General features: G+C 61.5%; 1 protein-coding gene across 3 annotated transcripts; it reads left to right on the forward strand.

The window, feature by feature from the left end:
- The first annotated feature begins 336 nt into the window (after positions 1–336).
- Positions 337–18761, forward strand: WDR5 (WD repeat domain 5). 3 transcript variants are annotated; one of them, XM_067742789.1, is made up of 16 exons: positions 337–564; positions 1254–1307; positions 3035–3120; positions 3326–3501; positions 4187–4295; positions 4499–4572; positions 5258–5347; positions 5552–5641; positions 5775–5858; positions 9448–9503; positions 13455–13501; positions 15740–15815; positions 16445–16478; positions 16739–16813; positions 17341–17428; positions 18374–18761. In XM_067742789.1, exons 4-16 carry the CDS (start codon positions 3421–3423, stop codon positions 18472–18474), a joined length of 1005 nt encoding a protein of 334 aa, XP_067598890.1. In that variant the 5' UTR covers positions 337–564; positions 1254–1307; positions 3035–3120; positions 3326–3420; the 3' UTR covers positions 18475–18761. The 3 variants fall into 3 exon arrangements, with proteins under 3 accessions (XP_067598890.1, XP_067598888.1, XP_067598889.1); XM_067742787.1 differs by lacking the exon at positions 3035–3120 and having other exon boundaries at positions 339–564; XM_067742788.1 differs by lacking the exons at positions 337–564; positions 3035–3120 and adding an exon at positions 668–880.
- Positions 18762–19692: the final 931 nt, after the last annotated feature.

Consider the following 19692-nt stretch of genomic DNA (forward strand, 5'->3'; position numbering starts at 1 on the left):
CGCCACGCGGAGACACCGCCGGGGCCGGTCGGACGCTCTGGACGCCGTAGCCGCCGCTCCCCAGCGTGCGCGACGACGGAGGGACGCGACCGCACAGGTGCCCCAGCCCAGGAGAAACGTTAGGGCCCCGCCGCCCCGCGAATCTCGGGGGCGGGGTGCTCTCTCCTCCCTGGGCGCTGCTGCAGGGCGAGCTCAGGATGTGGACAATCGAGGGGCACATGAGCATTTCCTCTATGTATCTTCTTCCTACTTCAGTTTCCAGAAAGTGCAGGAGAAGGGCTGGAACCGGCCACCTTTGGGGTTAACGCCTGTAAGCAGGAGGCACGGGCAGCACACTGTCCCTTTAAGGCGTTGAGCCATGCCGAGGCGTTCTGCTCCTCTCCGCTCGCCGTAGCTGCCCTCCGAGAGGCCGGCTTTGTGCGTTTGCCCCGCCCCAGCAGTCCCCGCCCCGCGCGCGCGCGCACGCGCACTGTTGCTCCCCGCACCGCCTAGTTGAGCTCCCGCCCAGGCGGCGGCCGACGCGAAGCCTTGAGCGCCCGCCCCCGTCCCCCAGCCGCCCGGCAGGTAAGTGGTGACTGCCCGGCCGGCAGGCACGCCACGGGGGTGCGGGACCGGGACAGACGCTAGCTCCCCCCGCGCCGCCCGCCGCCGCACGTGTTCCGGCGGGCCCGGCCCGGCGCCGGTTCAGCCCCGCCGGGCCTCCCGGCGCAGAAGCCCCGCGCCCGCCGCCTCGCCTCCGAGTGCCCGCTCTGCGCCCCTCCTCCCCGCCGAGCGACCGGGCCCCGGCGGCCCCCTCCCCTGACCTGAACCAGCCCCAAACGGACCCGCACGGACCGCCGAGCCCCGGGGACCCCCGGCTTCTCCCGCCCCCAGCGGTCAGGTGACAAGCCCCCGGACCCGGGACTGCGACTTCCTCCTGCAGCCGGCGTGCGTCCCCCGTTTGCCTCCAGAGAAAGAGCTCTGGGCCACCGAGCCATCCAGTGTCTGGATGTGGCGCGCTGTCCGCTCTTCTCTGCTGCAGAGGCGCCCTCACCCTAACCAGCTGCTCACCCCCAGCCGGGGGCAGCCAGGCCCCATCTCCCCCCGCGCGAGCCCGGGGCCCCAGGGGTGCGGGGCTGCCGGCATGAAGGGAGAGACCACCACGCTCTTGCTGTGGAGTCTCAGACCCCTTCTAGTCTGGCCTGCGAGAGCCATTTTGGGGGATGTGGAAGATGCTCCCTGGTAGCCCTCTCACCCCGTTTCTACCCGCCCAGGTCCGCTGTCGACATTGCCTCTGAGGTTGGCCCGGCCCCGTAGGAGGCGGAGAGGTAAGCCAGAACGCCCGCGTGTCTGAGAATCCAGGTGGGATGCGGAGAGCCGGGTTCCCTCGCTCTCAGTGGGCCTCGTTACCGCCAGTCTTCCCACACCCAGCGGCCCAGTCTCTGGGGTGGAGCCTAGTAATTTGCATTTTACTCCGAAGCTCTCCGGAGAAGTTCGGACGCTCAGCCTTGGGTGGTGTGGCTCACCTAGGTCCCAAGAGGGAGCAGGTAGCAAGTGATCTGGAGGCCGGCTGCAAACGTTGAGTCGAGAAGTTGTGTTTCTAAAAGTTTGCTGAATTTTTGTGTTGGTTTTTTGTGTGTTAATGTTTTGCTGGCAGGGGTTGAGCTGGGAGGGGCTGGGCACCTTTCTGTAAGACCACCTATTGTATGTATCCCCAGCTCCTCACCTGAGGGCAGCAAGTTTGCGGGAGTCACACCACACCTCCTGGCGGGTCTTGATTTTTACTGTAGAAGGAGCTGCTCAGGCCTCTGGGCTGCCCTTTCCACCCCACGTGGAGCCTCTTCAGTTCCCACTGGTGTTTAGGTTGGACGCGCCCCGGGCTTCCCTCCTCTCAGCCCTAGTTGTGGTCTGCCTTTCTCAGATGCTAGGTTCTGTGAAACAGACCATCCAGCTCTCGTCCTTGGCTCCTTTCCCCCCACTTGTCCGGCCCACCCAGGGGAAGGCAGCACCTGGGTTAATTGGCACGGCCTGCTTGCGCTAAAGCTAATCACCAGGTAGGCAGCGTTTCCGGAGCGCCAGCTTCGTGTCAGCACTTTGCCCCCCCCCCCCCCGCAGCTTTATTGACCTGCCCCTCCCCTACCTCACCCTACTGCTTGGGCTTCGAGTGCTGCAGGATCCGTTCCTGGGCCGGGATCCTTGCTGCAGGTAACCCGCTGTGGCCTCACGGGGTGCTCTGCACAGCTGTATTGCATTGTGATTTCGCTCCCCTCCTCTTGGATGAAGACTTGGGGATGTGTTCTTTTTGATGGCTTCTGTCCCGCCTTGGTGCGACAAGGAGCCCGTGCAAGCTTCCAGTTTTAAGCGCCGAGCTAGAATTTACAAGGTGTGCACGCATTGGATTAACGGTGGTGTCAGCTTCCGGGAGTCGGCTGGCCAGTGATGCTTGCAGGATGTCTTGGTGGCTCTCCTCTGGAAAGGCGCCTTCCCTCGTTTCAGAGTCACCTGGTGTGCTTCTGTGCCACGTGTCCAAGTCGCGGAGTCTAGTCCTGTGATAGAGGAAGCCAGTCTCTTACCATGCAGCATTTGAGGGGTTCCCGTCTTCATGCCGAAACCTAATTGAGCTGCAGTCTCTTTCCCTCCTCTGCAGTGAGTTTGCTTGCAGAGTGTCCTTGCGTACTTCAGGTTGCTTTTAGGAAGCCTAGCGCTGGCGACTCCAGCAGGCGGGGCTGGCTCCGGTCTGTGCTTTTCCGACTGTGTCTTGTCGTTGCTTCACCAGGGATGGAGAACCTCTCGGCTGTTAGCGTTTTGGAAGCAGCCTTGTGTCTGCCGCCTACACGTGGTGACCTTGGAGTCCCCGGGAGGTGTGGACCACTGGGGCCTGCTCTTGTGTTTTCAAACGTGGCTGTTAGCACTTTTGCATCACTTGGGATGCATTTAAGGATTTGGATGAGTTCCCAAACTTCTGCACCCCGTAGCTCAGTCTCCTGTAATTTGGCGTGTTGGCTTCCTGACAAGAAGTCTTTGGTTGATTTTTTTTTTTTTTTAATGTATCAAGGACTCTTTGAAGAGAATTACGTTTTGTCTGCCTGGACTGTGCTGCATTTCAGACATGCGGTAACAAGATAGGAAGCACCCCTGAAGGTGGGTCTTGGACTCTGATCACAGAAGGGATGAGAGCAGCAGAGTACCTGCAAAGGACTAGCGAGGAGCTACGTGCAGAGGACCCTTAGTTTGGAACGGCACCTGCTACAGGGCTCAGTGAGGTGGTCAGATTTTTAAAATTCTTTTTCCTGGAAATTAATTTTTGAAGTGTGGTTTGTCTGTTGGCCTCGGTCCCCCACTGCAGGTTTGGATTAGCAGACAGCCCTTGCCACTGTGCGTCCTCCACTCGGAGCTGTGAACTCTCTACCCGCGTCGCCCTGCCTGGTGGGCTGCAGAGCCATGGCAACCGAGGAGAAGAAGCCCGAGGCTGAGGCCGCCCGAGCACAGCCCACCCCGTCGTCGTCGGCCACGCAGAGCAAGGCACGTCCCTGCGGGCTCCTGGGCACGAAGGCTGGGAGACCCTCGGGAATATTTCACGCCCGGAACTGTTTCCCCTCCCCTCCCCACCCCCCACTTAAATATTGCCAGTTTTTACTCCAAACTACATTCCCAGCCAGTCCAGTGCTGATGTGGGCCGTGTCGGGGATTCCCAACCTGTCACCTGGGGAGGGGGCTTCACCAGCAGTACGCATCCTTGGTCTTGATCGTAAGAGGCTGTGTGGGACCTGGGAAATGCCTCTTGTTCAGCACCTCGCCCCTGGCCCGCACAGTTCCCTGCGGAGGGCGGGTGTGCAAACCCCTCCTGTAGACCGCAGGCGGGCCTCTCACCAAGGGCGCAGGCCTTCAGGTGTGCGTCGGGGAGCCTGACCTCGGGTGGGTGGGCTGCCGAAGCAGGGCTGGGGCTGCCAGAGGTTCCAGCTGCACTGGCGGGACTGCCTGGAGGGCGGCCTGGGTGACGGGGGCTTCAGGAGAGGCAGGGCTTGTGAGGGGACGCGCGGAGCCCGGGGTTAGGCGGGTGCACCCCGGTGGACGAGGGCTCTGGGAAGCGCCGTCACAGGGTAGGTGTGAGCGTGAAATTCGGCCTGGGCGCCAGCTCCACACTGGCGATCAGTGGGTTTGGACAGTGGTGGTTACTTTTCGCTGACTAGTACTCTCTCTTGAACAGCCCACACCTGTCAAACCAAACTACGCTCTGAAGTTCACCCTGGCCGGCCACACGAAAGCTGTGTCCTCCGTGAAGTTCAGCCCGAATGGGGAGTGGCTGGCGAGTTCGTGTAGGTGCCCCTGGGGCTTCCCTGCGTGTCCCCTCGATGTGCCCGTGCCGGTTGTGATTCTGAAGGGACGGGCCTGGGCCAGGGGGGAGGCCTGGGGGTGGGTGCCGAGGACCGCGGCTCCCTAGGGGAGGCTGTGTTGTGGGCAGCCCAGATTTTGGCCCCTGGATGACTGGAGACAGTTGCTTTTCATTCCTTTTTTTCAGCTGCAGATAAACTCATTAAGATTTGGGGAGCATACGATGGGAAATTTGAGAAAACCATCTCTGGTCACAAGCTGGTAGGTCTCAACCTGGGCCGAAGTTGCTGCTGGACGTGGGTTGGGGCCCATCTCCGGGCTTGTCAGGTTAAGATTGAACCTCCCTGCCCCCAATTTTTGGGATAGTTACTTGTCTCTTGGGGTTTTTTTAATTAGTTAATTGATTTTTGGCTGCATTGGGTCTTCACTGCTGTGAAGGGGCTTTCTCTAGTTGCGGCGAGCAGGGGCTACTCTTCGTTGTGGTGCGCGGGCTCATTGCAGTGGCTTGTCTTGTTGGGGAGCACGGGCTCTAGGCACACGGGCTTCAGTAGTTGTGGCGCACAGGCTCTAGAGCGCAGGCTCAGTAGTTGTGGCTCACGGGCTCAGCTGCTCCGCGGCATGTGGGATCTTCCCCGGACCAGGGCTCGAACCCGTGTCGCCTGCATTGGCAGGCGGATTCTCAGCCAGTGCACCACCAGGGAAGTCCGCCTCTTGTTTTTCAAGCAAATAGTTTTGACCAGATGAGTTTCTGCCCAGCTGTGAGGCCTGGCAGAGCCACGGAGACCAGGCTTCTGGGCCCGGCCTGCGGGTTCAGGCTGTTTGGTCAGCACGAACCAGAGGGCGTGGCCTGCTCAGTTATGTCCAGTTGGACGTTGAGGATTTGACTTTTGCTGGCTAATCCCGTTTTGCCGAGGTAGTGACTGTGACCGTGTGTTTCCTCCCCCAGGGAATATCTGACGTGGCGTGGTCCTCAGATTCTAACCTCCTTGTTTCTGCCTCAGATGACAAAACCCTGAAGATATGGGACGTGAGCTCGGTGAGCTGCATGGGCCCCTCCTTGGGAAGCGCGTGCGTTTGGGGAAGGGGCTCGGGGTGGGACTGCGTTTGGGGAGCAGCTGTGCTTGTCGTCAGAGGGGCTTTACAGCTGTGGCGGGTCAGCTGCTGATGGGTTTAGCCTGACGGCTGACATTTGAAGAAACAACCACTGGGAATGACTTAGTCTCACAACACTTCCTCTCAGGGAAAGTGTCTGAAAACCTTGAAGGGACACAGCAATTACGTCTTTTGCTGTAACTTCAACCCCCAGTCCAACCTCATCGTCTCGGGCTCTGTGAGTTTGGGGCCTCCCCAGGGGCGGGGGTGAACCGGGGGCCGTCCTGGGCTGCTCTGGGGGCTCGGGGGCCAGCGAGTCTGTCCCGTCCGAGCCCCCGGAGAACCACTGCCACCTGCCCCTCTGTCTCCAGTTTGACGAAAGTGTGAGGATATGGGACGTGAAGACGGGGAAGTGCCTCAAGACCCTGCCCGCGCACTCGGACCCCGTCTCAGCCGTGAGTGCCCCCCGCCCAGCCAGGTCGCGGCGCTCGCCCGACAGCAGGGCCACGAGTGGAGACTGGGCTCAGGGTTCCGTGCCCGTGGGAGGCGGGGCGGGGAGGCGGCCCTGCCCGGAGGCTTGCAGAGCAGGCGGGAGCGCGGGCAGCGTGGGTGTTGCGTGGAGCCACCTTTGGGTGGGTGGGCAGAGGGCCCTGGGGGCCGGGTGGCCCAGTCGTGGGTGAGGCGGTGGGAAGGTGGGGCCCCGCGAGCGTGCTGCACGCGCGGTCCAGGGCTGCTGCCAGCGCACAGGATGAACAGGCAGGGGTTAAACTACATGCGTGTCATAAACGGCTCCATTTACAAACGGCCAAAGTATTTCTTTGCCAGCGAAGGGCCCGAAGTGGTTTCTTAGCCAGGTTTGCCTTTTGGAAAGTGGAAGGGGTCACGTATAGATAGTTTGTTCTCTGTTAACGAGGACATGGTCTTCCTCAGGTTCTAGGCTTGTGGAGGTGAGTGACTTTAAGTGGCTTCAGCCTTGGAAGCCCTTTGTCCAGCGGGGCCGTGGGCAGATCCCTGACCCCCTGGGGGACGTGTAACGTGTGCTGGTCGAGGCTGCCTGGCGCGGTGCTGGCCCTGTGTCACGGCCGGTGCCTGCGGCTGCGGGGAAGGCGCCCCTGCCGTCTGGGCCCCGGGCCCTCCTGAGTCTGTGCCGTCGCTCCTCTGTCCTCTGTGCTGGGGGCCCCGTCTGAGCCGAGCTGGCTTCCAGACAGGCCGCAAATGGGCATGTGTGAAGTAACCAGGAGATAGTCGGAGTGAAGGCCATGAGTTGAAAGAGTTCTGTCTGTGTTGCAGTGGTCAGGGATGGGGCTCTGATCGCAAACGATGGTAGGATTTTTAAAGTCTTTGCTTCTTACAAAAGTAATGTGTGCTTATTTTTAAAAAAGGCAAGAGGCAACGTAGCGCGTAGCAAATCAGAGTCTTCTGAGCTCCCATCCTCAGAGGCAACTGCGCGCAGCTGGCAGCTACCGTCTGGGGGTTTCGGTTTTTTAAGTGCGTGTTTTCCAGCCCACCCCCCCTTGTCGGATGGCGGTGGTGCTACGGGACAGCGGCATCCTGCTCCAGCTTGCGCACCGCAGAAAGGTCTCGGACACCTTCCGGCTCTGTGCCTGCAGGTGCTCGATGCTCTCGTCGTCCCCCCGGGGACGCTGGCTTGTGACTTGCACTTTATGGAGAGAAGTGCAGCGCACGTCTGTTGAACAGCCTTGCACGCTTGTGCCACAGCATCTGCGGGCAGGTGTCGGGGGAGCACCGGGTCTGCGAGCGGTCAGCCTTTGCAAGGCCAGTTGGGGATCAGAGCCCTCAGGGTGCGTGGGCTTCCTGCAGTCTTCCGCCCCCTTGAGTCCAGCTGCTGTCCCCCTGCCTGGACTCCCCCATGTCAGTGCTTTCCTGAGGTCCCTGCTGTCCCCTTCGTCCATCCCGCCCCCTCTCCGCAGCTGCTGGCCTGTGCGTCTGCCTCACTTGCCCACTCTCTCCCTCCACGGCGCGCCTGCAGGTGTCACCTCCAGGGAGCTCAGCGGCTGTCCGTCTGAGTCGGGACTTGGCGTCCCCACTGGGGTCTGTCTGGCCCCCCCCTTCCTTCTGGGTAGCACTGACTTTCTGGCCGTCTTGCCCCTCACACCCGCGCGCTGGTCTGCCAGCGTGTGCCGGCGGTGCTGTCTGGACGTGGCTGGAATAGAGCGGAGCGCGGCCCTGGTGGGGCAGGCTTTGGGGCCCCGTGTCAGCTCGTCATCACCCAGCGAAGGGGCTTGGATCAGATCGTAATTTGCAGGTTCAGAGGGACGAGTGTGATGAGATCCGCTGCTGTGAGTTGTAGGGAAAGCGGCTTCGGGAGGCTGACGAGCACGTGGCTCAGGAGTGGGGGGAGTGGGCGCCGTCAGCACCGCCGGGGGAGCAGGACGAGGACGGTGACGGCGGCCCTTCACGGGCCACGCCATCCACGTGGAGGCCGCCAGCCACACACGGCAGCACCGCAGGCTGAGACATGCAGGAGTGGGCAATACGTAGGCTTCCAGCTTCTGAAGATCCAGTGCAAGGGAAAGAACGTAAAGTGTCTTGTTTATAACTTTTAGTGTCGGTTACGTGTTGAAGTAGTATTTCAGGTATATTGGGTTAAGTAAAAACCTGTCAGGTTTGTTTCACCTGTTAACTCCCCTGCTGCAGTGGCTAAGAAGTTTAAGTGGCACACGTGGCTCCGTCACGGGCCCCTCGACAGTCTGGACGGTGGTTCTCCAAGCGTGGTCCCAGGACCACCTCTGCTGGGAGTGTGCAAGATGTGCAGATTCTCGGGGCCGGCGCTGGGCTTTGACAAGCCCTCCAGGTGCTTCTGCTACACGTGGGCTTGTCCCCTGGGGACGCCTGGCACCGTCTGGAGATGTTGAGGTTTTCAACAACCAGGTGCTACTGGCATCTCGTGAGTCAAGGGCGGGGGAGCTGCTACACGGGACAGCGCATAGCAAAGGAGTGTGTGAACCGTGTGTCAGTGGTGTGAGGACCAGACGCTGGTCTGAACCGTGGCGGCAGGCGGGCAGCCCCAGCCCTGTCCCCGAGAAGTTGGCCCGGGGCGCGACCCCCCATGGGACAGGCATCACACGTAGCAGGAAAGAGGGCGTTCCAGCGGGGGGTGTGTGTTGTAAAAAGGCTTTTCCTGCCCAGGACTCAAATGAAAACGATGGGAATTGATGAAGAACTCTACTTCTGACGTTGTGATTCCTTCTGTATACACTGAGGTTCAGTTGGAAAAAAGAAAGAGGACAAAGGCAAAGGCAAACCACTTCTGAGGAAGGGACTGCTCACGTTGCCATTTCTTGATCAGACGGTGTACCTCGCCTGTCTCTGTAGTGGGCAGTTAGGCATCAGATACAATAACTGGTGTGGAAGTGTCACAGGTCGGCTTCTGGGCCCGGCACCCGATCTGGACATTGCACCTCTTCCCGGGCACAGAGTTTGGAGCAGCCTGGATCTTGTTCCTGCCCCGTCTGCAAAGCTCGAGTGTCGCAGGGGTTGGTGTCCGGGCCCTCGGAGCAGGAACCGGGCCGTCTTGTGATTCTGGGGGTGCTCAGCGTTACGCGGCTGGGAAAGCTCCGGAGTGTCTGAATAAGCGGGCATCCTTCTCCTGACTTCTCTGCCTTGTTCGATGGAAGTCGGGGAAGCCCTGGTCCCACTGCCCCCATGGCCATGCGGGTCCACAGACACGCTCTGGGCAGTGGGGCCTCCACGGAGCCAGCAGGTCTGGGTTGGTCGAGTTGGTGATTTAAATACTCAAGACGTGTTTCGGGGTTGGTTTTCTTTCTGTGGTTCAGTCTTCCGTCGTGAAACAAACTGACGGTTGCTTGAGACACCAGGTAAAAATGACCGTTTTATCCACGCTGCTTGTGGTCTGCGTTAGCATCCTTGGGAAATCAGAACTTAAAGCTCGCTCAGAATGCAGCAGGGTGCGTGTCCCTTTGTCGGGGGCCGGTGAACGGAAGGCCATCCAGGTGAGGCGCAGTCTGTGTTGATGCTCTGAAAGTAAGTTTCTTTTCCCCCCTCCCGCTCCTTCATCCTCAGGTTCATTTTAATCGTGATGGATCCTTGATAGTTTCAAGTAGCTACGATGGTCTCTGGTAAGTGAAAGAGCTTTACTTCGTTGAGTCAGCAAGCGTTTAACGGCTTCCCCTTGCACCGTTGTGCCTCCGGGCGTCCAGCGGAAGCGTCTGCCTCGAGGGGCTTGGGCAGGCGGGGTGGCGGTGAGCGTGGCCGGGAGAGGGGGCTCCTGTCAGCAGCGAGGCCCCAGCCGGAGACGCGGGGAGGCGCTGCTGTCCTGGACGTGGCTCCCCGTGGACCCTGAAGGGGGCGCGTCCCAAGCTCGTGGCGCTGGTGGGGAGGTGGAAGGAAGGTGTGCTGACGTGAACGTCCGAGAGTGTCCATCGGGGCTGTCAGGGTCCTGAACAGGTGGATGAAAACAGGTCCCGTCACGGAGGGTGAGGAGGAAGGGTGGCGGGGGCGAGACATCCAGTCTAAGCGGATCGCGCTCGTGGCCTTGGCGCTGGTAGTGTAAGTGCCCTGTGGATGCTTTAAGAGATGCGAGGGAAGACGCGGAGATAAGCGTTTGAAATTTAACGCGGCCCACGTGGGTATAAAGCGTCAGGAGGTATCTGGACTTGGAGGGTTGCGCGTCACAGCTCACCTGGTTACCGGGGAGGGGAACCTGGGGAGGGGGTGGGGCGGCAGCAGCCACCAGCCGGACCGATGGCCTGAGAAGGACTTCCCAGCTACGCGGGAGAAAGACAGGGTGGCTAGAAATTTGTCTACATTTAGTGAAAATAAAGTAGAGAAACTCGAGTAACATAAGTGATAACGTGTAAGAGTGCCGTGGAAGAAACGGAGCTCAGGGTGCTTGCTGGGCGCTTACCGTGGGGGGGCGGGCTGAGCACCCCCAGGAAAGGCTGTCAGGTTTGGGTTAAAAGCCTTTCTGACTCTTGTTGTTTTCAAGAAACACACCTAAGACAAAGTGATGAGTCAAGGCTCGGAAAAGAAGGGTGGGCACGTGGGGTAGGGCAGGTGGGAAGCAGAGACCGAGTGTCAGCCGGGGAGACGCTGACGGAAATGCAGCAGGTGGGGCTGACAGGAAGGCTGAGAAAGCTCCGGCACCAGGCCCCACGGCCGCCCGAGGCTGCCGTGGGGAAGCTAGGGGTACAGGGAGCCGAAGTGTTTGTGAGGGAGTCCAGCCTGCTGCTTCGACTGCGACAGCAGGGGGCTTGGGGTTAGCGGGGCCGAGCGATGCCACAGGCTGTGTATCTGCTACAGAAGTGCTGGTTTTCTTAAGCGTGTGGCACGTTCTCAGAATTGCTTGTGGACTGCCTCTGAAAGCTTTCTAAAGAAGTTAGGGGAAAGCAAAGCAGGCCAGAAAAGTAAGGGGAGGAAAGTTGTAAAGTTAGAAGGCGGAGAAAGGGGAAAGTGACGGAAATTTAAATAAGCTGTATCCTTCATAAGGCCCACAAAGTGGTCAGCCTTCATAAGCCTAAGTAAGGAAAAAGAGCAGAAACGTGCAAGACTAAACTAGAGAGGGGACGGGAATTCCCGGCGGTCCAGCGGTGAGGACTCCGCGCTTCCACTGCCGTGGCCCGGGCTCAGTCCCTGGTTGGGAAGCTGATATCCAAGGTGCGACCCATGACCAGAAAATAAAAAATATAAAGGGGGTGGAAAAGAGCAGTTTCGGGGGGATGAGGGACGAGCAGGAGGATGCCTGGCCCACCTCTGAGCAGGCTGTGTAGACGGGGATTAATTCCGACTCCCTAAATTGAGCAAGGGGGTCACCATGGCGGAGATTGGAAAAAGCGATTCAAGGGCTGAAAACTATATGGGCCCTATGATTCTACACTGGAATTGGGTTAAGTGACAGAAACTGCTAAGGCTGCTGGAACTGGACCGCAGGACAAGTTGGGGAGCCCCCGGTTCATTTCTGGGTCCAGCATGACCTAACTCCCCAGCTTGACTGCTAGTCCAAAAAAGACAACCACGGAGGACACTTCACTAGTGAATCTTGAGGTCACAATCCCAGGAAAATGTTACAAACTGAGTCCACAGTGTGTGGAAGAGTAGTATTTCCTGACCAAGTGGGTTTGTGAGTCATGAGACAATTGTAGTAATGTGCCAACCAATAGGAAATTGAAAATCTAATAATTATACCAAGAAATTGGAGGCAGAGATCCGTATAATTTTCTTACCTGATAAAATCCAGCAGCCATTCCTAATGAAAACTCCAGCAACATAGGCCAGTGTCACAGACTGTTTAACAGAAACTTAATAATCACGTTTATAGCAAGTGGTTAACGTGCCACATCCATTTCTGCTAGAATCGGGCAAAAGTCATGCCCATCTCCTTCAGCATTTGGTGCTATTTGGAATTTCTAGCTAACGCGGTAAGAAGATAAAGTCATCGTGTGAAAACTGGATAGAGACTTATCTCTCTGTAGGTGGAACATTTATATGGTTTTTTTTTTTTTTTGCGGTACCCGGGCCTCTCACTGTTGTGGCCTCTCCCGTTGCGGAGCACAGGCTCCGGCTGCGCAGGCTCAGCGGCCATGGCTCACGGGCCCAGCCGCTCCGCGGCATGTGGGATCTTCCCGGACCGGGGCACGAACCCACGTCCCCTGCATCGGCAGACGGACTCTCAACCACTGCGCCACCAGGGAAGCCCTGTATGTTTTTTAAAACTTAAAAATCACGTATTTGTACTTTACAAATAGGGACTCATTTAAGCCTCACAACAGTCCTGTGACTCGGGTACTGGATGGTCGCCATCCCCGATCCTCAGTTGGGAAGCTGAGGCAGGGATAAGCCCCTGCCCGCCATCCCCGAGCTGGTCAGCGAGAGAGCCAGGGTCCGGAGCACAGCTCGGGCTCTGGAACCCAGGCTCTGAGCCACCGAGCCTGCCGGTTACAGAACGTGGACGGGCACTTGGTGAGGTCACTGTTTGCAGATTGACAGTGTTTCGCTATCCTGGGAGCTACCAGTTAGTGGATGAGAGCAAGTTCCCCCGTAAGAGTCACAGAAGCATCGGGGTGCTTAGAATGCGATTAACAAGAGAGCGAGGCCTGTATTCAGGAAATGGTAAAATGTAACCAGAGGGACACAAAGCAAAGAGGGAGGGACGGGGGACCAGGCACGTCCTCATCCTGGCGGTGGGGAACGCCCGTCTCCTGGGCTGGTATGCTGTAAGCGGTTCGATTTAGAACCCCTCCAACTAGATAAAGTGAATTTAAAATTCTTAGAGAAGCGTAAACTGAGTTCTCTGCCAATAGAATTAAAACAAACAGCGAGTGGGGGAGTGATGTTTCTAGGTGTTAAAACCCGAGACACAGTTACTGCGGCCCCCAGGGCGGGATTGGCTCTGAAGGGCTGCAGGTGGGACAGTGAACGCTTGGGCGATAACCCCTGCGTTCCCGTTACCTGTAAAACCCGCGTGCCCTCGACCCAACGCCCGCCCCCATCGCTGGGCATCTGTGCTCCAGAAGTGTCCGCGCAAATACACCGCCATGGTTCCCAAAACAGGGTGTTGTGTTGGCAGAAATCACAGAAACACTGAGGTTGCAGCGACGGGATACCTGGCGCGTCCCGTTGGGGAATAGCGGCCCTTTGAGTGGGTTCTCTTGCTCCTGAACTAGGGGACGTCCAGAAAAGTGCCTACGATATCCTGTTTTTATAAAAAGCACTCTGCCCCAGGGACCGTGTGCTTGGCGGGTTTTCGCGTGGAGAGCCCTGCAGGGACGCAGGTCGGGCTGTTGGCCTCGCGGCCGTGGGTGTGCGGAGAGGGCCGGTCATCCCCCCCCTCCCCGGCTGTCCCAGCTGTCGCGATGAGCGCGCTGCTCCGTGGTGAAGGCAGCAAGAGCACACGCGTGCCGTCTGCACGTGCCGCGCCTGTTCTGGTCCCCAGGGCTCAAGGGAGTGGTTGTGAACGGTGACTGGAAAAGCGAGATAGGACTGGCTGTGGCTTGGTCCTGAAACATCCGCGTTGAGAGCCGTGGAAAGTAGGAAGCCGCTTCTAGTCACCTGCTGTGCTCGTTGCTTTGCAGTCGGATCTGGGACACCGCCTCGGGCCAGTGCCTGAAGACACTGATCGGTGAGTACCGCCGGCTCCTGCTTGCAGGGGGGCCGCGTCCCAGGGGACAGTCTGCCGGGTTGGCTGTGGCGGCTTCTCCCACGCTTCCTGCCCTCCATGTGTGGTTCTCTGGAAGCCTCCCTCTCTCCCCGCTGGACCTACTCCCTCTGGGAGGGCTCCCCCTCTCCTGAGCGGTTCCGGCTCCCATCGCTCCTTCCTGATTGGCTCTCCCTTCTGGCCTCGCGTGGCGCTGCCCGGTGGTGTCCTCTGAAGGACCCGCACGACCCTCGGACTCTGTCCGTGCTCAGCAGACCCTTGTCTTCCTCCCCGGCCTTGCGGACCCTCCGCTTGGGTCATTCCTTCAGCACATGGGGTTGAGCCCCTGCCCTCAGTGAGCCCTGTCTGCTGGGGGTGCGGAAATGGGGGGGAGGAAGTGGGCAAGGGGCCCCGAGGTCTCTGCACATGGGGCTGGGCTGTGCCTTGGGGAGGAGGGGAGGGCGGCACGGAGTGGAAGGACAGCGTGGTCTGGGCGGCAGCTGGTGCTGCTGGGCGTGGGGGGTGTGTGGCCAGAGGGTGGCCTCGGGCCTGGGAAGGCAACGCGAGAGATGGAGCCCTGGAGGGGTCCGGTCACGGACTCGGCGGGCAGGTCTTTGCAGTGTCGCGTTGAGCAGGCAGGGCCGCCAGGGCGGGGCGCCCACCTGAGCCTCCTGCGCCCGGCTGTCCTGGGAACAAGCGTGGCTGTGAGAGTGCGCTGGGACCACCGTGACAGGACACCGCGGGCTGCGCGGCTTCAATAGCAGAGACCCGTCCCCACTCCCTGGCGGCCAGATGTCCAGGGTCAGGGCTGGGCCGGGCCGCTTCTCCCGAGGCCGCTCCTTGGCCTTCTCAGCGTGCGCTCGCGTGGTCGTTCGCTGCGTGGGCTCCTGCTGTCCCCACCTCCTGCTCTGACAGGGACGCCGGTCAGACTGGCTTGGGCGCCCCCCCGCCCCCGCCTTATTTTAACTTAGCCCGCCTCCAGGATGCTGTCTCCCAGGTGCCGGGCTAGGGCTTCAGCAGGAGAACCGGGGAGGGACACAGCGGCCTCTGTGGTTTTCTTGCTCTGCGAGGGGGGCCACCCTTCTGACGCGCGACCTTCCCCCGACCGCGGCATCTCTCTGTGTCTGTCGCGCTGTCTTCCCCCCCGAGGCCTGGGTGGCCACCTCCGCCCGGCGGGAAGTGTCCTCGTGCCCAGACGGCCGAGCGCGGGCAGTCCCTGCAGCCGCCCCGCAGCTGGGTGGGAAGCCGAGGCCAGAGAGGTTGACGGCCGGCAGCAGCGAGCGGTCTGGGGCCGGGCCGGGAGGGGCGGTGGGGAGCCGAGTCCCGTCCCATTTCTAACCTCGGGTCTAGGGCGTTAGAACCTCGGGTGTTGATGGGCAGCCCCGCGGTGCTTCGCCGTCGGAGCCTGGTTAGACCTCTGGGCACTGCCTCCTGTCGTCTGAGCTGGGGCGGGGGGGGGGCCTTCCGTGTGGCCCGGCGACCGGGTGGCCCTCGCCTGCTTCTCGTGGCATTTTCGGTGTCGGGGACCAGCTGGAGGGAGCAGAGGCCCCCGGTGCGCGGGGGGCAGGCCTGGGCCTCCCGAGGTGGTGATGCGCGTGCTGCTCCGCGCCTGGTGCTCGGGACACGTGGCCGCGCTGGCCCCCCCCAGGGCGCACGCCCAGGGCTCTCCTCGCTCAGGCAGGGACACCCTCCCCCCAAGGAGGCGTGGGACCATCACAGAGCCCCAGCGCCTCCTGGGCGTGTGCTCCCGTGCCAGCGGCTGAGAGGGTGGCAGGGCCTCTGACCCGCCTTCCCAGGGCCACCCTGGGGCGTGCGCTCTGACCCCAAGTGTTGGGAGCAAGGGTGCGCTGTGACGTCGCCAGGGTTGTTTCCGGGGAGAAATTACACGCCTTCCGCTATAACCATGCAACCGGAGAGCGCCTGCCTGAGCCACTGTGTTCTCAGGGGGATAGTTTCTCGGTTTAGCTGGGTGTTTGCAAACTCCCTCCTGTGAGGCAGGCGATCCCGAGGCCGACTGGCCGCAGGGCCTTCGCTCCCGAAGCCCTAGTGTCATGGGGTCACTGGGAGAACCGGCTCTCACGCTGGCACGAGCAGTGGGTGAGGGAGGTGGCCGGCCCTGGGGGACGCCCGCGAGGGGCGGTGTCGGCGCAGGTGGCGGTGAGGGAGCCCCCCCTTCCCGGAGAGCCAGTGCCCCGCTGGCAGCCGTCTCTGTGCTCCATGCAGACGATGACAACCCTCCCGTGTCGTTTGTGAAGTTTTCTCCGAATGGCAAGTACATCCTGGCCGCGACCTTGGACAAGTAAGTGCTTCCATCCCCGGCGTGGCGTGCGGCCAGGCCCGTCGCCCCCCAGGGCCGGATTCCCAGCGTGAAAGACGATTCATCCCGCTGGGGCTGGGCTCCGGACGTGGGTGCCACGCTGGAAAGGCCTGTCTGTGTGGGGGCTGGATCTCAGGTTGTTGGCTCCGTGGTCACCGTGGCCCATCCTGTCTGAGGTGGTGGCGGGCATGGTGGCCTCGAGGTGCGGGGCCCCGTTCTGCCCGGGCACCCTGCTTCTCCCCCGACACGCTTCTGGGCAGATGTCACTGGCCACCGGCCGCCCTCCCGGGAGGTGGTTGGCGCTCGGCCTCCTGTGCACCGTGGGCTGCCCTCAAGTGGGCTTGCCGGGTCGGCCCCCATGGGAGGAGGAAGGACTGCCCTGGATGGGGCTTCTCCTGTCCCTTTCTGGCAGCAGCGAGGACCCCTTACTGGCTTAGGGACACTGAGTAGCTTCCTTTAGAAAAGCGTCCTTGACCCACAAATGCTGGAGGCCCCACACTCTGCTCGGGTGTCCTCACGGTCCCTGGACGCCGTGCGCGCGGGGCACCTGCACCCGGAGGGGGTGGGGCGGCCGTGGCGGAGCGCACTGACCCGCCCCCTCTGCCTTGCAGCACGCTGAAGCTCTGGGACTACAGCAAAGGCAAGGTGAGCGGCGGGCGGGGCTCGCAGAGGGCTCGTGTGGGGTCCTGGGCTGTGGCCGGAGGGGCCCAGGAAGCGGCTCTGCACGTTGCTTTGGTGCACGTTGCCTGAAGACTCGGGTTAAAGCTGGACCTGGGCGGGTTGTGCGGGGGTGGGGGGCCCCGGTGCTCTTCAGAGCCGTCCAGTCGCTGTAAGATGCCTGGACGGGGGCAGCACCTGGGCTGCAGGGCGGTCGTGACTGAGCTGACGTCCCCTGGCCGTTTCAGTGCCTGAAGACGTACACGGGCCACAAGAATGAGAAGTACTGCATATTTGCTAATTTCTCCGTCACTGGAGGGAAGGTAAGTCGTCTCCCGGCTCAGGAGCTGCTCCCGGCCCCTTCCTGAGACGGGCCTTGTACTCTCACCCACAAAACAAACAGGAATTTCCTGTTTTTTAACCAAAATGAAGTCACGCCACACAAAGTGCTGATGACTCTCACTTGTTTTGGGGTGTCCTGTCCTGGCTGCTTGGGGCCCGCAGGCTCCGTTGTCACGCCGAGGCCTCCTGGGAGTCGGTCCCTGGTGGGTTCTGGTCCCTTGCAGGCGGGCGGCCCTCGCCCAGCCCCCAGGCTCAGACTGAGGAGCTGATGGTGACGAGCAGCCCAGCCACGACTGATGGCAAATGTCAAACGTGGCGACGGAGTTGAGGAAACAGCTTCTGTCCCAGAGGCGCCTCGAGACGCGTGGCGGGCCATGCGTCAGCCTCTGCACGGGAGGAGGGCAGGGGCTCGGGGCCCACACGGGGGCGGGTGTGCCGTGGGGTGCAGGGTACTGTCCGTGCACATGTGCGCCCTGACCCTGCTCTCTCCCCCTTCGTCTGTGACCAGTGGATTGTGTCGGGCTCGGAGGACAACCTGGTCTACATCTGGAACCTGCAGACCAAGGAGATTGTACAGAAGCTTCAGGGCCACACAGGTGAGCTCGGCATCTGTGCCGCCGCCCTCCTGCGCCTGGTGCCCCGGGAAGCCCGACCCAGCGCACGTGGGCACCTTGGGCTGCCTCCGCTGCCTCCTCTCCTCGCCCGTGGGTGACTGGGGGACGCTGCCCGTTCGGGGGCTGCTTGCGGCGGGGGGTGTGGGGGTGGTCTGGTCCTGGCTCCCGCAGCCTGAGGCCACAGCCTTTAACCTCTTCTTCCTGTCGGCCGGGCTGCCCGGCCCCATAGCACATGCGGGCGCTGTGGCCTGTCCTGCGTGGAGGTGGCGTGGGGAGCGGGGATGCCTGCCGTCACCCCGGTTGCCCTCCGGGCCGCTGCTCTTCCCCCGTGCTCAGTGGAGAGTGGTGTTGAGCCCGTTGAGAATCAGATCAGAGTGACACCCTCCTCCCTAAGAAGGCAGCTCCGCCTGGGAGCAGGGCCTGACCCCGGAGGCCAGCACTGGCCTTCGGCCTCCATCGTTGGCCTGTTGCTTCTCCTCTGCTGTGCGGGCAGGACGCTCAGAGGCTTGTTTGAAGCCACTCAGGCCACAGGGAAAATTCTGGGGTTCATTTTATTTAAAAGCTACAAGCGCATTAACCTGACCAACCCCAAGTGGCAGCTCGCGGGATCTGCTGTCCCCGCCCTGGTGGACTCGCAGAGTTGGCCCCTCGGGGCGTCCTGGGGCCCAGCGCTGGTGGAGGGGGGCAGCCCCGGGCTCTGGTCCAGGTGCAGAGGGCGCAGTGTTGACACCGTGAGACCAACAGCGGCCCCCCAGCTGTGCCCCCGGCCCGTGCGGCGCCCCAGCCTCCGGGCTGGGTTCTGGGCTGGGAGCCCCTGCCGTCTTCCTGCTCGGGCCCTGGGCTCTGTTTGCCGAGTGCACCGCGCGCAGGGCCCTGTGGGGAGGGGCCCGGTCCAAGGAAGGAACTGTTGTCGGCTGTCGTTTCCAGACGTTGTCATCTCGACGGCCTGTCACCCGACCGAGAACATCATCGCTTCGGCCGCCCTGGAGAACGACAAGACGATCAAGCTCTGGAAGAGTGACTGCTAGGCCCGCCGCGCGGGGGCTGTCGGGAAGCCCACCCGGACTGGCGGGGGCGCGGCTCCCGGAGGGGCTCCTGGGGTCCGGGCCTGGGGGGCCGGAGGGGCTGGGCCTGAGCCGCCTCTGAAGACGACTTGCCTGGGGCGTGTCTCCCACTGGAGGGTTCTAGAAGTTGCTGGTGAAGTTTCTCGCCAATTCCTCTCACCGTTGGGGAAGAGTTCCTAGTCTGTGTTGTGTTCAAAGAGAGTCAACAGAAATTTTTAATTTTTTATTACAAAAAGGTGAAGTTCAATTTACCACGAGTTGTGTGTTTTTCCAGTAACTGTTCTGTACCGTTTATGCGATGTTATTACCCAGTGCCAGCGCTGTGACCACGGCTGTGTTGCTGCCACGGCTTCTGGCCGCCAGCCTGGCCCGCCCGAACTCGGGGGTTGCCCCTGTCAGTGCTCAGCAGATGCCCTGGAGACACTGTCCCGCCTGTAGCAGTAGCCACGTGTCTCGAGTCTTTCTGGGAAGCGCAGAGCGGCGTGCACTGACGTCCGGGTAAAAGCCTTCTGTGTTTTGGGGTGGTTGCCCCTGTGCTGTTGGCGTGGCGACCACACTCAGGGCTTCCGTTTGTCCCACGGGTGGTCACACTACAGGCAGCGCCTCGGGCTGTAATGAAGGTGGGGTCGTGTGCGCGTGTGGCAGCCGAGTTCTCAGCAAAGCTTTCCTCCATGCGGCTCTTTTAGGAAAAGTCTCAGTTGGCAGGAGGTTGAAAGGATTTTTCTCACGAGACAGGTCCCCCGAGTGATGTGCCCACTCCTTCCTTGTCCACGCGGGGTCCGGGGCCGCAGAGGGCGAGTCAGCAGTCCCCGCGGGCTAACGGCGCGTAGATGTGGGGCCGCGGGAAGGAGGCGGGGGGCCTAGTTGGGATGGTGCTGGGGACCCTGCGATGTTGTCCTGTGGAAACTGGCGGACGCTGGCGAGGGCGGGGGTGTGGGCGCCCCGGGTCTGGGGCGCACAGGCTGGTGCCCGCCCCCGCCGCCAACCGCGGGACCCACGGGCTTGGGAGCCGGCCCCTCGCAGGGAGCTGGGTGTCATCCGCCCTCCTCGCGCACCCAGCGGCTCTGCTTGCTGGGTCAGGGGCCTCTTTCCTGCCGGCGGGAGTGGGGTGTGGGGCGCACCGGACTGCAGGGCAGTGTCGTCGCAGAGCCGCTGCCGTCCACAGGGACCCCTCCCTGCAGC

The sequence above is a fragment of the Pseudorca crassidens genome, chromosome 7 (genome assembly GCF_039906515.1).
Source record: "Pseudorca crassidens isolate mPseCra1 chromosome 7, mPseCra1.hap1, whole genome shotgun sequence".
NCBI classification, from domain to species: domain Eukaryota; kingdom Metazoa; phylum Chordata; class Mammalia; order Artiodactyla; family Delphinidae; genus Pseudorca; species Pseudorca crassidens.